Source organism: Sus scrofa, chromosome 10, assembly GCF_000003025.6.
Source record: "Sus scrofa isolate TJ Tabasco breed Duroc chromosome 10, Sscrofa11.1, whole genome shotgun sequence".
Taxonomy (NCBI): Eukaryota; Metazoa; Chordata; class Mammalia; order Artiodactyla; family Suidae; genus Sus; species Sus scrofa.
In genome coordinates this window covers 13,774,637-13,789,805 of record NC_010452.4, presented here as the reverse complement: position 1 = coordinate 13,789,805, position 15,169 = coordinate 13,774,637, and the positions used below count along the sequence as shown (strand labels likewise).

Genomic DNA, 15,169 nt, shown 5'->3' with positions numbered 1-15,169 from the left:
AGGGGAGCCGCAAGGAGGAGCCCGTGATGGGGCAGTGCAAACAGCACGAGGGAGCTGGAGTCAGACAGGTGGGGTGCAGACCTAACTTGGAGAGCCTCCGTTTCCTCGGCTGTAAACAGGGCTGGTAATCCCTGACTGGTAACCTGAGGGTGAAACAAAATGCAGCCCGCGGTGTGCTAAGAACGGCATCTCTTTCGTAGTGTTAATGATAATAAACTAATAATTGGGGTCCCCTCCGTGGCTCAGCGATTACAAACCTGACTAGGATCCATGAGGATGTGGGTTTGATCCCTGGCCTCACTCAGTGGGTTAAGGATCTGACATTGCTGTGAGTTGTGGGGTAGGTCACAGATGTGGCTTGAATCTGGCATTGCCGTGGCTGTAGCTGGCAGCTCCAGCTCCAATTTGACCCCTAGCCTGGAAACTTCCATATGCCTCAGGTGTGGCGCTGAAAAGCAAAATAAATAACTAACTCAAGCTGAGGCCCTCTGCCTCAGGGCTCCCTCTCTCACCCCATCCTGTTCGCCACGTGCCTACGTGGTACCCCGAGGGGGTCTGGACCCTGGCCATCTCTGCATTTCCCGGCAGCATCCTGAAAGACTTCAACGCCTGCAAGTGTCAGGGCCTTCAGTGCAAAGGTGAGCCACAGCCGTCCTCCTACGGCAGGGATCTGTGCATCTCCAAGTGGACAGTCACCTTCGCCTCGTACCCCGAGGACATCTGCTGGTGAGAAGGGGTGGGAAGGGGCGAGAAGAGGCCTGGGGTGGGGTCTGCCCAGGGCACCTGGAAGCACAGGTGTGACCTGGCACTCAGACACACTCTCCTGCACCCCTTGGGCTCAGGTGGGGTTGTGTCCACACGGATCACTTTCCTCCGGTGTTACTCTCTGACATCAGCAGTGTCCAGTAGGATTATAGTGGGAGCTACAGATGCATTGTTTTTGGTCTTTTTAGGACCGCACCGACAGCATATGGAAGTTTCCAAGCTAGGGGTCGAATCGGAGCTGCAGCTGTGGGCCTACACCACAGCAATGTGGGATCCAAGCCATGTCTGCGACCTACACCACAGCTCACGGCAATGCCGGATCCTTAACCCACTGAATGAGGCCAGGGATTGAACCTGTATCCTCAGGGATATTAGTTGGTTTGTTACCGCTGAGCCCCAATGGGAACTCTTGTATGTAATTTTAAATTTCCTTTAAGCCGCATTAAAAAAAGTAAAAGAAGGGACTTCCCATCCTGGTGCAGCAGAAATGAATCTGACTAGGAACCATAAGGTTGCAGGTTCCGTCCCTGGCCTCGCTCAGTGGGTTAAAGATCCGAAGTTGCCATGAGCTGCAGTGTAGGTCACAGATGCGGTTTGGATCCCGCATTGCTGTGGATATGGCTGGCAGCTACAGCTCTGATTTGACTCCTAGCCTGGGAACATCCATATACTATGAGCGCTGCCCTAAAAAGCAAAAAAAAAGTCAGGGCCCTCAGTCTAGTCTCTCACCTTGCCTAAATTTGACCTTTTGACCCTGCTAAGCTATGGAGGCCATTAGTGTCAGAGGTGGCCAGAGTGTGAGAGATAAGCCTCCAGGACCTGTGTCCTTCTCTCTGCAGGAAGAACCTCTCTATCCAGGGCTTCCGCTGGTGGTTCCAGTGGCTGGGCATCAACTTCACTCTCTCTGTGGGGCTGTTTTTCCTGACCACACCCTCCATCATCCTGTCCACCATGGACAAGTTCAATGTCACCAAACCCATCCATGCGCTAAACGTGAGTGACCAGGCTGTAAGGAGGGCTGGCGACAAAAGGAGCGCGGTGGGTGGGGGAGGAATGAGGCCAAGGGCCGTGGGGACCACTGAATCCAGAGGTCACATTGCTCAGCTCTTGTCTGTGCTTTTGAGCCTTGAGCAGGCATGGTCACGACGATTACAATATCTTTATAGTAATGTGTGTGTATGTATAGGTGTCTGTGTGTTACTACAAAGACATATTTCTGGAGTTCCTGTTGTTGCTCAGCGGTAATGAATCTGACTAGTATCCATGAGGATGCAGGTCCAATCCCTGGCCTCGCTCAGTGGGTTAAGGATCCGGCATTGCCGTGAGCTGTGGTATAGGTCACAGATGCGGCTCAGATCCAGCATTGCTGTGGCTGTGGTGTAGGCTGGCAGCTGTAGCTTGGATTCAACCCGTAGCTTGGGAACTACCATATGCTCCAGTGCATCCCTAAAAAGACCAAAAAATTAAAAAAAAAAAAAAAAAAAAAAAAGACACGTATTTCTAATGGAACCCATCTAAATGTTCAACAGTAGGGGTGATTTGAGTTGAGCGAAGTATATTCAGTCTGAGAGAATGTTAAGCATCCATTAAAAAATTGTGTAGACTCTGCGGCAGACGTGGGGGTCTTAGGATAAAAGCAGAAGGTAAAATTGCCTCACAATGATTAGTGATGTGCCAGTGACATATGCGAGCCAGGCTGCTCCGGGGAGTGGGTAGGAAAGAAAGCACAGTGCTTCTCTGATTGGCGTGGCAGGGTCATGAGTCAGTTATTTTTTGACATGTCAATTTCTGATAATCTTCTTGTAAAATGATTTATTCTGGGTAGGTAATACATGATTTTTTTGAGTTTTTGTGAAATTGATAACAGTGAAAACTAAACACTCCCTAAAATGGCATCCACTTGGTTTCCCATAGTTAGCCCTTCCCCGACGACCCCCAGGGCTGCACGTGTGGACATAGGGAGGTGCCCAGGCTAGGGGTCAAATTAGAGCTGCACCTGCCAGCCATGGCCACGGCAATGCCGGATCCGAGCTGCATCTGTGACCTACACCCCAGCTCACGGCAACGCCAGATCCTTAACCCACTGAGCGAGGCCAGGGATCAAACCTGCAGCCTCATGGGTACCAGTCAGGTTCTTAACCTACTGAGCCACAACGGGAACACCTCCCTAGGTCTTTCTACAGTTAATTTCCTCTCATCTAATTCAACAGTGGTTTTTAGAAGTTGGCCTTTATCAGGTCTTTCCAGAGTGTCCAACTTAGCTCTCAAAGTAATCCTCTCTCTGTTGTTGTTCTCATTTTATCAGACAAGGTGGTAAATTAACTGCATCATGTAATCACACTAACAAGTACAACGGGCAGAGACAGGATCATGAACAAACACGAAGCCATTCCTGGAATCTGTGGCTGGGCCAGTGGAGCCGAGGGGGCGGGCAGCTGGGGAGTGGCCCTGCCTGGTGGTGTTGGCAGTGTCACATCTTCCTCTGGCCTCCATCGGGGTCTGTCTGCAGGGAGTGGAGGTTATCCATCTGGGTGGAAAGACAGGTGGAGTTGAGTTGTATGTGAAGTCGCTCTCCTTACTCTAAAGAGCTGTGCAGACGTCAGGTGCTGTTATGGTCTATTCAGCCAACATTATGGAATGTACCAGGCACAACACTGGTTCCGGGGATCCAGGATGACCAAAACCTGACACCCTCCCACCCCAGCCCCACCAGATGTCATGGAGTTGCCCTGCTGACAACAGGTCACAGTCTGGGAATTCCCTTCATGGCTCAGCGGTTAAGAAACCCAACCAGGGTCCATGTGGATGTGGGTTGGATCCCTGGTCTCGTTCGGTGGGTTGGGGATCTGGTGTTGCCATGAGCTGTGGTGTAGGTCGAAGATGAGGCTCAGATCCTATGCGGCTGTGACTGTGGTGTATGCGGCGGCTGTAGCTCTGATTCGGCCCCTAGCCTGGGAACCTCCATATGCTACAGGTGCAGCCCTTAAAAACAACAACAGGTCATGGCCCAAAGCCCCCTCGGCCCACAGCGCTCTCTGCTCTGGACTGTTTCTAGGACCCCGTCATCAGCCAGTTCTTCCCGACCCTCCTCCTGTGGTCCTTCTCGGCCCTGCTCCCCACTGTCGTTTACTACTCCACGCTGCTGGAGTCTCACTGGACCAAGTGAGTCCCGGGCTCGCCCCTGAGAAGGGTTTCTGTGCCACCCAGCGGGATGGGCACAGGGCAGGGGCCTCACTGGGGATGCCTGGGGCATTTGAGGGCCTGCGAGGCTCACCTCTGACTTCCCACAGGTCAGGGGAGAACCGGATCATGATGACCAAGGTCTACATATTCCTGATCTTCATGGTGCTGATCCTGCCCTCCCTCGGCCTCACCAGGTACCTGTTACCACCTCTTGCCTTAAATGCAGAACCAGGGTCCCCTTGGGGAACACTGTCCCCACGAAAATGCACCCACTTGGAATGCGATTGGCTGGCTCACTGATTCTTTCGGAGGTCCTAAAAAAAAAAAAAAGCTTGAAATGACATACATCACGAGGCTTCCGTGTAGGGGGAGGGTCAAATCACGGCTTTGCTTATCTCGAGGAAGGAAGTTTCTATTAAAGCAGACCCTGGTATGTTACGGTGGAGTGAGAAGCATCTTAGAGAATCGTAGAGTATATCTTGAGCTTCAGCCCTTCTTTTAGAGCAGAAAAAAAAAAAGGAAAGAAAACATATGCAAAGATCACACGGAGGGAGTTCCCCTTGTGGCTCAGCAGTAATGAGCCTGACTAGTATCCATGAGGACGCAGGTTTGATCCCTGGCCTCACTCAGTGAGGTAAAGGTCTGGCATTGCCGTGAGCTGTGGTGTAGGTTGCAGATTTGGCTCGGATCCTGTGTTGCTGTGGCCGTGGTGTAGGCCAGTAGCTAGAGCTCTGATTAGATCCCTAGCCCAGGAACTTCCATATGCTGTGGGTATGGCAATAAAAGATTCCAAAAAAAAGATCACATTGAGTGTTGGAGGTAAATTTTCATGGAATTCATTTTTCTTTCAGTCTGGATTTTTTCTTCCGGTGGCTCTTTGATAAAACCTCCTCAGAGGCCTCTATCAGGTTGGAGTAAGTATTTGCCGCGTTGCATTTTGGAGCCAGGGTCCCTGGGAAATGTCCCCCCGGGGGCTGGGGCCAGTGGCGGCGGGAGGGGGGTCTGTGCGTTGGAGCCCCTGGTTCTCCCACTGCCCCTGTGGGTTCCTGGCTGGGCCTCACCCAGGGAGCTGACCCCCTTTGTGCTACGTGTGCGGAAGTGGGGGCGAATCTTTGAGGCCGAAACTCCATGAGAGTGGCTATCCCATTCATTCTTTGAAACTTAATGAGAACAGACCCGCCTTGGGAAATGGCATTGCCAGGTGCAGTGGTGCCAGGGAAGGGGAAGGAGAAGAGTAGTAAACAGTGCAGCCAGGATTATTTCTGCTAGAATGGGGTTCAGCTTATTTGTGATGTGCATCCTTGTTAGTGTTTTCAAAGCTTGTACCATACCCGCTTCATAGCACTACCTGTGATTTAAGAAGGTACGATGCTAAACGCTTTAGTCATTTTCTCATTCCACCTTTGCAACAAGCAAGGAGGTGGAAACACTGACTATTTCCATTTCACAGAGAAGGAGACTGAGGCCCAGAGATGTTGTAACCTTGCCCATAGCTACCCAGCTAGTAGGAGACAGAGCTGGGATCCAGCCGCAGCCCCTACTGTACATTTCTTTAGGTCCTAACGTAGGCCCTAGGGTTCAAGGTAGACCTTTCCAAAGGAAAGTTTTGTAGCAAAGCCTGGCCATGCTCATCTGAAAGTACAGAGTGAATTATCTCCGGCAGGTTCTCGCTGGGTAAGCTGAGGACCCGTGGAGCTGGCAGCCACAGGCAGACACACACATAGCCAACAGCTCGGGTCTAGGTTGCCAGGGACGCCCAGGTGGCCAGACCCCCAGTCATCTCCCAGTCCAGTCTCACAGGACTTGTCAGCAGCGACTGACACATTCGCCATGCCTTCCTCCTTGAAGTGCTGACTTCACTTGGCTCTGGGGCTCCCCTCTCCTCCCCCCAAGCTCTAAATATCTAAACATTGCTGCCTCAGTCCCCTGGTTGTACCCGGCTCTAGGTGACCTCAGCCGGACCTCTGGATTTTTTGTTTTCTTTTTAGGGTCGCACCTGTGACATATGGGCAGCATACAGAAGTTCCCAGGCTAGGGGTTGAATTGGAGCTGCAGTTACTGGTCTACACCGTAGCCATGCCAGATCCAGGCTGCATCGTCAACCTACACCACAGCTCATGGCAATACTGGATCCTTAAGCTACTGAGCAAGGCCAGGGATCGAACCTGTGTCCTCATGGATACTAGTTTGGGTGCTTAACCTTCTGAGCCACTATGGGAACTCCCTCGACCCCATGGCAGCTGACTACTCCTGAGTCAGAGTAGGTGGGTGCTGTCTCATCTGTCACTCCAGCCTGCACCTCCAGAGCCCCCATCCCACTGCAGCCCTACATAGGGTTCTGCTGGGCCTCTTGGGCATTACCTGCCCCAAACCAAGCTCCTGACTTTTATCCCCAAATCTCTATTCCCACAGTCCTCGCCCCGCCCCCACGCCCCATGGCACTTTTCTGGTGGCTCTGGCAAAAGCCCTTGGAGTTCTTTGTGTCTCCGCTCTTGCCCTCACATGCCTCACCCGCTCCATCAGCAGATCCTGACAGCTCTGCCCTAAGCTGGATCCAGAACCCCCCATGCTCACACCTGCCCCGCAAGGAAGACAGCAGACACTGTCTGGGAGTCTCCCTGCAGCCTGGCACCCTCACCACAGCCTGAGCTGCCTTTCTGCTCCAGGCCACCCCTCTGCACCTTTCAGCCCCAACCCTACCTCCCTCCCTGGCTGCTCCAGCTTCCTGACCCTCTGCGCATGTGCCGGCCACGCTCACCTGCCTGAAAGCTGTTAGCTGTGGTTCTCTCTGCATGGAAGCCCTCTCCCAGCTTTCTCTCCACTGCCACGTCTCTGCACAGGGCACACTTACTAGAAAGGCTTCTCTGGGAGTTCCCGTTGTGGCTCAGCACATTTTGAACCTGACTAGTATCCGTAAGGATGCAGGTTCAGTTCCTGGCCTTGCTCAGTGGGTTAAGGGTCCAGTGTTGCCACAAGCTGTGGTGTCGGTCACAGACACGGCTGGGATCTGGCATTGCTGTGGCTGTGGTGTAGGTCAGCAGCTGCAGCTCTGATTCCACCCCTAGTCTGGGAACCTCCATATGCTGCAGGTGTGGCCCTAAAAAGACAAAAAAAGGAAAAGAAAGGCTTCGCTGATGGCTGTGTAACATGGTGAACATGGCCCCACCTGCTGTATTTTCCCCTGGAGCACATGTACACCCGGCAGGCTACTTTTGGTGAACATGCCACCTGCTGTATTTTCCCCTGGAGCACATGTACACCCGGCAGGCTACTTCTTGTGTGTGTGTGTGTGTGTGTGTGTCCCCTGCCCCCTGCAGCTAGGATGTAAACCCCGTGAGAGCAGGGTGAGGGGCTCTGATGCATTCTCAGGGCCTAGACAGGGCCTGGCACATGTGTGTGTTGCACACACGAAAAGGGGGATGAGTGTCCAGCCACCAGGGCCCCTCTCCCGCTCTCAGGGTTCCGCTCTCACGGTCCTTCCCAGGTGCGTCTTCCTGCCCGACCAGGGTGCCTTCTTCGTCAACTACGTCATTGCCTCGGCCTTCATCGGCAACGGCATGGAGCTGCTGCGGCTGCCCGGCCTCATCCTCTACACCTTCCGCATGGGCATGGCCAAGACCGTGGCTGACCGCAGGAACATCAAGCAGGTACACAGGGAGGGCGTGGGCGCGCTTTTCCTCCCTGAGCCTCCCTGCTGCCCGCATTTACCCAGCCACCTGCTAGGTGCCCGGCGCTGTGCTCCGGGTGCATCTGTGGGGGGTGGAGGCGTGAGCAACCACAGCAGCCTGGCTTCTAATCCTCTGCTGTGACTCGGGCTGGAGGAGAGAGTGGGGATTTTTGCATTTTAACCAGTCTGAAGACAGACAAGACAGACAGACAGACAGACAGACAGACACACACACACACACATATCAATACAGTCCTTTCCCCGGGAGTTCCTGTTGTGGCTTAGTGGGTTAAGATCCTGACTAGTATCCATGAGCATGCAAGTTCGATCCCTGGCCCCAGTCAGTGGGTTAAGGATCCAGCCTTGCCGTGGCTGTGGTGTAGGCTGGTAGCTGAAGCTCTGATTGGACCGCGAGCCTGGGAACCTCCATATGCTGCAGGTACATCCCAAAAAAAAAAAAACAAACCAGAAAGCATTCCTTTCCCATGGGCCTTCATTTGTATGCTTTTTTTTTTTTTTTTTTTTTTTTTTTGGTCTTTATGCCTTTTCTAGGGCTGCTTCTGAGGCATATGGAGGCTCCAGGCTAGGGGTCTAGTCAAAGCTGTAGCCGCCAGCCTACACCCCAGCCACAGCAACGTGGGATCCGAGTCGCATCTGCGACCTACGCCACAGCTCACGGCAACGACAGATCCTTAACCCACTGAGCAAGGCCAGGGATTGAACCCGCAACATCATGGTTCCTAGTCGAATTCGTTACCACTGAGCCACGACAGGAACTCCCGTATACTTTTTTTAATGGCATATGCAAGTTCCTGGGCCAGGGTTTGACTCTGAGCTGCAGTTACAGCAATGCTGGATCCTTTAACCCACTGTGCTGGGCCAGGGATTGAACTGGCACCTCCATGGTGACCAGAGCCACGGCAGTCAGATTCTTAACCCACTGCACCACAGTGGGAACTCCTGCATTCGTTTTTAGGTGACCACAGAGGTCAAAGCTGTTTTGGGCTGGTGGCCTTTGTTCCAAGATTCCCTAAGTTGGGTGTGTGGCCTTCTTGTGTTCTCATTTGCCGTCGTGGGAGCTGTAAGAGGAGAAGCACCGCATTCTGTCGTGTTGTCCCCAGAGCCCGCTGTGAAATGGCCACTTGTGCGGCCCACTCTGCAGACACACGTACTCAGCGCTAGACAGGAGCTGAGGGTCTGGGCCGGAGACACAGGGCTAGGAGGGCAGAGCCGCCATTGGTCTGCGGCCTAGGGGATCTCAACCATTTAGTCTCTGACACCCCCTCTCTGCCCTCTGGGGGCTTGCAGGCCTGATGGGTAGATAGAATAAGAGAAACATGGAGTTCCCTTGTGGCTCAGTGGAAATGCATCTGATTAGCATCCATGAAGACGCAGGTTTGATCCCTGGCCTCGCTCAGTGGGTTAAGGATCCGGTGTTGCCATGAGCTGTAGTATAGATTGCAGATGCGGCTTGGATCCCCACGTTGCTGTGGCTGTGGTATAGGATGGCAGCTGTAGCTCTGATTTGACCACTAGTCTGGGAACCTCCCTATGACGCAGGTGCAGCCCAAAGAGCAGGAGAAACCCTAAGAAGACCTGAGTCATTGTGCCTTGGGGGGTCTGGGTGTGGGCTCCGGGAAGCTGGAGGAGGCTTGTGGAGGGACAGAAGGGGCCTCGAGGGGTGGGGGCGGCTATGAGTCTCTCGTTTCCAAAGCCCTTCCTTGCCCCATTACCCCCTTCTCACCTAGAGTGCCCTGAGGTGAGGGGTCGGGAGGACCAGACCTGCAGGCCCCTCCCTGCCTCCCCCTCCCCCTTCCAGAACCAGGCCTTCGAGTTCGAGTTTGGAGCCATGTACGCCTGGATGCTGTGTGTCTTCACCGTGATCATGGCCTATAGCATCACCTGCCCCATCATCGCGCCGTTTGGTGAGCGGTCCCAGAGCCGGTCTCCCCGGGGAGGTGGATGGCTGATTCCCCTGGTGACAGCCATTGCCAGGGCGCTGGGGAGCCCCACAGACAGAGCACCTCTGTAGCCACAAGAATCACGAGCTGCCCAGGAGCCACAGGGGATACTGGGTTTAGTTCCGCCTCGCATGGATTCCTTCCACACTGGGACCTCTCTCAGTATTTCTCCTGGTTAGAGGGTCCCTGCCTGCTGCCCGCTTCATTCTTGGTTGATTCTCTGGCAGCGGCTGAGTAGTGATGGAGGCACTCGTGTTTGTGCTCTCGCTCTGGCCAGCCACTGTCGTGGTCCAGGTGGATTTTGATAATTCTCTCACGTCCTTCGAGGCGGGTCTTGGTTCTGTCCTCCTTTCACAGATGAAGCACTTAACGCTTTGGTAGTGAGGAGTAGAGCCTGGATTTGAACTTAGGACCATTTGACTTTGAAAGCCCAGGCTTTGCGACCACAATAAAGCATCAGGAGCTGGCAGATAAATGGAAGACTCTGGAAGGAAACCAAATACCCAAGAGACTGTTGGCAGTGCTAGCTGAGGTCTGGGGGGGAAGTGTTAGTTTTCTCCAATACGCTCTTGTACTATTTTATTTTATTTTATTTTTGCTTTTTAGGGCTGCACCTGCAGCATATGGAGCTTCCCAGGCTAGGGGGAGAATCAGAGCTGTAGCTGCCAGCCTGATCTGAGCTCCATCTCTGACCACAGCCACTGCAATGCCAGATCCTTAAACCACTAAGCGAGGCCAGGGATCGAACCTGTGTCCTCATGGATGCTTGTCTGCTGAACCACAACAGGAACTCCTCTTGTACTGTTTTAAAGGTCTACAGTAACATTACTCTTTGAAAAGAAACTTTTTTTTTTTTTTTTTTTTTAAGAAGAACTTGACGTAATGGAAAAGGCAGTACCTGCCTTCTGTGCCGCCCCTGGGGTAAGACCCTTGGGCATCTGTTGACAGGGATGGGTGCAGGGGGTCGGCTCAGGTGGGAGAAGGAAAGGAGGGGGAGCACTGAGCAATAAGGGGCAGGGGGCTCTGTGGTGGTGGGGTGGTCTCAATGTGGGAGGAAGTAGAGCCAGGCATCTGGGGGTAAAATCACCTCTTTCCCCAAAATGGTCCTAGAATCTCAGTGTTCCATGGGGATAGAGGCACAGACCCTCTACTCCCTGGCGTCAGAAAAAGGCTAGGAAGAGGGGAAGGAAAGAGGGGGAGGTGGAAAAAGAGGGATCGGGAGAAAGAGAGGAGTTCCCCTTGTGGCTCAGCAGAAACAAACCTGTCGGAGTTCCCGTCGTGGCGCAGTGGTTAACAAATCCGACTAGGAACCATGAGGTTGCGGGTTCGGTCCCTGCCCTTGCTCAGTGGGTTAACGATCTGGCGTTGCCGTGAGCTGTGGTGTAGGTTGCAGACGCGGCTCGGATCCTGCGTTGCTATGGCTCTGGCGTAGGCCGGTGGCTACAGCTCCGATTCGACCCCTAGCCTGGGAACCTCCATATGCCGTGGGAGCGGCCCAAGAAATAGCAGCAACAACAACAAAAGACAAAAAAAAAAAAAAAAAAAAGAAACAAACCTGTCTATCATCCATGAGGATGTGGGTTTGATCCCTGGCCTTGCTCAGTGGGTTAAGGATCTGGCATTGCCATGATCTGTGGTGTAGGTCACAGATGTGGCTTGGATCTTCTGTGGCTGTGGCTGTGGTGTAAGCCAGCAGCTGCAGCTCCAATTCGACGCGTAGCCTGGGAACCTCCATATGCTGTGGATGCGGCCCCTAAAAGAGAGAGAGCACTGGCAGCCAGGATATGCACGTATGCATTTAGCCCGGCAGCAGCCACAGCCCCAGCTCTAGGCACAAATAGCTGCCTCCTAGAGGATCGGGCACAGGGGCCCTTGCAGCCCAGCCGGATCTGCAGCTCAGGGCCCCCTGCTCCTCAGGCCTCATCTACATTCTGCTCAAGCACATGGTGGACCGGCACAACCTCTACTTCGTCTACCTCCCGGCCAAGCTGGAGAAGAGGATCCACTTCGCGGCCGTGAACCAGGCCTTGGCCGCTCCCATCCTGTGCCTCTTCTGGCTCTACTTCTTCTCCTTCCTGCGCCTGGGTGAGGGGCCCTGCTGACCAGGGCAAGGGTGGAGGGCAGGAGGCATCCAGTCAAATTCCTCGCTGCTTGAAGAGCATCAACTCAGTGTCCAATCAGAAGGTGGTACCCCCGGGTGAAGGCTGGATGCAGCCCTGGCAGCCCAGGCCACAGGCTTAGCCTGGGCTCACGTAACGTGGTGAAGGCCAGGTGGATTACTGCAGGCGGCCTTACAGAGAAGACTGTCCCTTCACCAGCTGCACAGGGGCTGAAGCAGACGGGGTGGAGAATGGGCCCAGGCCTCACACCTCACAGTGTGGAGGGCATACAGGAGGGAAGACGGGAGTGTGATTGCTCCTATCCGCTGGGGGCCCCTGCATCCTCACTGGGGTTGGGAGGGAAATGACCCAGCAAGGAAGCTGGCAACGTGCCACTGACTCGGTGCCCCCGTAGCTGAAATCTGACCGGGGATCACGCCAGCCGTTCCATGGGTCACTCTGTGCCCTCCTGGCTGTGAAGACACCATCCCAGCTGCTGGGGGTCAGGGGGCGGCAAGATGCCTTCTCTGCCTTTTCTGCCTGATGAGAAGCCACCCGCAGTTTCAGCTGTGCCCTCCCCCACCCCTGCAAAGCTGGCATCCCTCTGTCCCCAGGTCTGAAGGCTCCCCTCACCCTGTTCACCTTCCTGGTGGTGCTGCTCACCATCCTGGTCTGCCTGGCCTACACCTGCTTTGGATGCTTCAAGCACCTCAGCCCCCTGAACTACAAGGTAAGGGCTCCCCTGAGTGCTCCCAGCCAGGACCCCCAAGAAGACGGTGGGTTCGCTCTTCACCCCTCCTCCCTGCCTCCTGCAGCAGCTGATCCGCAGCCCTCTCTGCATTTTTTCTATTTGTTTATTTATTTTGGTGGTGTGTGTGTGTGCATTTATTTAAGTAAACCAAACCCACCAGTCCCTAAAGGGACCTACAACTCCCACTCCCCAGTATTCTCCCACCCTCAGCTTCACTCAGACCTGAAGCACCAACACTCTCTAGGTGAGTTGCAGTTGTCGAAAAATATTGCCATCATTGTAGCAGATTTTATTTATCCCCGGGAAAGGTGTGGGTGGTTGGGTGGAATGCGTAGCTTCCCTCCCACCCCCTCCCCTGCTCCCTGCGCCGCCCCCCCTTTGGGCTGCCAGTGGGAGCTTTGTGCCAGCTGGTACTATTATTCTGGGTGTTAATAGTCTGTCTGTTTGGAGGGTGTCAGTGCAGGAAGATCAGTTGTATTTAGCTTTGCAAGTGTTTGCCGTTATCTGCAGATGGAAGAATCAGCGGCGAGTGACAGAGGAAGTGAGGTCGGGGCCCACCTGCCTCCCCCTTTCACAGTAAGTGCGGTCCCTCCCCCCCCCCCCCCCCCCGGGAGCCCCGAGCACCTACAGCGGTCCCAACCAGATGGGCCCTGCAAAGATGCTTTGAACCTCTCAGAAGTCCCTTGGTCACGTGCCAGGCGGGGTTCTGAATTAATGTCGTTTGAGAAGGAATCCCTGGTCTCTCTGGATGTCTTCTCTCACGTATGTGAAGCTACATCCGTCACCCGAGAAGATAATTAGTGTTGCCACGATATCTACCCAATCCTCCCCCCAGTTTCAATTCCTTGCTCACTCCCCTTCTCTGCACTTTTTTTTTTTTTTTTTTTTTTGCTTTTTAGGGCCACACCCTTGGCATATGGAGGTTCCCCAGGCTAGGGGTCGAATCGGAGCTGCAGCTGACAGCCTACACCACAGCCACAGCAATGCCAGATCTTAAACCCACTGAGCGAGGCCAGGGATTGAACCCGCAACCTCATGGTTCCTAGTCAGATTCGTTTCCACTGTGCCACGACGGGAGCTCCCCCTTCCCTGGATATTTAATGCTTGGTGAGTCTGAGCCCTTCGTGAAGCCACATTGCGAGGCTGTGGTTTGCTGAGGCTCTGAGAGAGCACGCTGCCCGCTGTGCCAGTGTGAGGACCTCCACTGGATGCCAAGAGGGTGTCATTAACCTCCCCTCTGAATTCAGCCAGTGGACTTTGCACCTGCTGGGGAGGAGGGCACAGTGTTGGGAAGACAGTAGGACTCCTCTCCGTCTGGTTCTTCCTGTGTCCGGCCTCCTCGGTCCTGCTCCCAGGGCAGGGTTGGGAAACGAGCACGGACCACGGGCCCCCAGGCCTGTGACCGGTGGCCTGATGGACAGGGCTGGGACAGCACGGATCTAGATCAGCGGCAGAGTTCTTTCCAGTGGCTCCCTCAAGGTGTCAGGCACGCTCATTGGTGTCTGTCCTTGGACCAACCCCAGAGAAGGTTTCAGGAAGATTCCTTACTGGGCCTCTGCCTGCCTGATGCCATGCATGCCCTGTTCCCAGACTGGCTCTCAGCTGGAACCTGGGCTGTGAGGAGCATAACCTCCGCAGTTCGGTCAGCTGCTCAGAAGTCCTGCTGCCCTCGTTCTATTTTATTATTTTTTTCTATTTTTGGTCTTTTTGTCTTTTTAGGACTGCTCCTGCAGCATATGGAGGTTCCCAGGCTAGGGACTGAATTGGAGCTGCAGCTGCTGGCCTACACCACAGCCACAGCAACGCCAGATCTGAGCCGCATCTGACCTGCACCATAGCTCACGGCAATGCCCAATCCCCAACCCACTGAGCAAGGCCAGGGGTCAATCCCCATGGATTGTAGTCGGATTCGCTTCCATTGTGCCATGATGGGAACTCCTATTTATTTCGTTGTCTTTTTAGGGCTGAACCCATGGCATATGGAGGTTCCCAGGCTAGGGGTTGAATCGGAGCCACAGCTGTGACCCACACCCCAGCTTATGGCAACACTGGATCCTTAACCCACTGAGTGAGGCCAGGTATTGAGCCTGTGTCCTCATGTATTCTAGTTGGATTCTTAACCCACTAAGCCACAATGGGAACTCCTTTCCTCAAATTTTTAGATTATTAAACAATTTTTTTTTGGTCTTTTTATGGCTGTACCCATGGCATAAGGCGGTTCCCAGGCTCGGGGTCTAATTGGAGCTGCAGCTGCCTGCCTACGCCACAGCCATAGCAACACAGGATCTGAGATGCATCTGCAATCTACACCACAGCTCACGGCAGTGCCGGATCTTTAACCACTGAGTGAGGCCAGGGTTCGAACCTGCACCCTCATGGATGCTAGTCAGATTTGTTTCCGCTGCGCCATGACAAGAATCCCTGTTTTGTTTTTTCAAACTTGGTTGGCCACACCCATGGCATGTCGACGTTCCAAGGCCTGGGATCAAACCAGAGCCATAGCAGTGACGTCTCATAGTTACTCTGTCAGCCACAAGAAAAATCCTCACTGACCACATTTTAAGCCTGTCCTTTTTCTAGACCTGTCTCCTATAGAAAGTGAGAAATTCTAGAATCCACCTCCTGGAAAAGTTTTTGTTTCCCCTGAGACACAGGTGTGCTTTCTTCTCTGTGACGACGAGGACTGTCTGCCTGTGTTTTCTGATTTGCTCTGCATTGGGCGTGTTTTCGTCCTGGCGTCCTA

The 15,169-nt window shown here is 53.8% G+C and overlaps 1 protein-coding gene across 6 annotated transcripts in view; it reads left to right on the top strand.

The window, feature by feature from the left end:
• The window catches only part of TMEM63A (transmembrane protein 63A), a 42,648-nt gene that overhangs the window by 24,637 nt on the left and 2,842 nt on the right, over window positions 1-15,169 (top strand). For all 6 annotated transcript variants that reach the window (XM_005653777.3, XM_013978258.2, XM_005653774.3 and 3 more), the window contains 10 exon segments: window positions 589-726; window positions 1,605-1,758; window positions 3,821-3,927; window positions 4,056-4,142; window positions 4,800-4,862; window positions 7,433-7,595; window positions 9,435-9,540; window positions 11,494-11,661; window positions 12,290-12,405; window positions 12,937-13,002. In XM_005653777.3, the coding sequence (XP_005653834.1) occupies window positions 589-726; window positions 1,605-1,758; window positions 3,821-3,927; window positions 4,056-4,142; window positions 4,800-4,862; window positions 7,433-7,595; window positions 9,435-9,540; window positions 11,494-11,661; window positions 12,290-12,405; window positions 12,937-13,002 (1,168 nt within the window).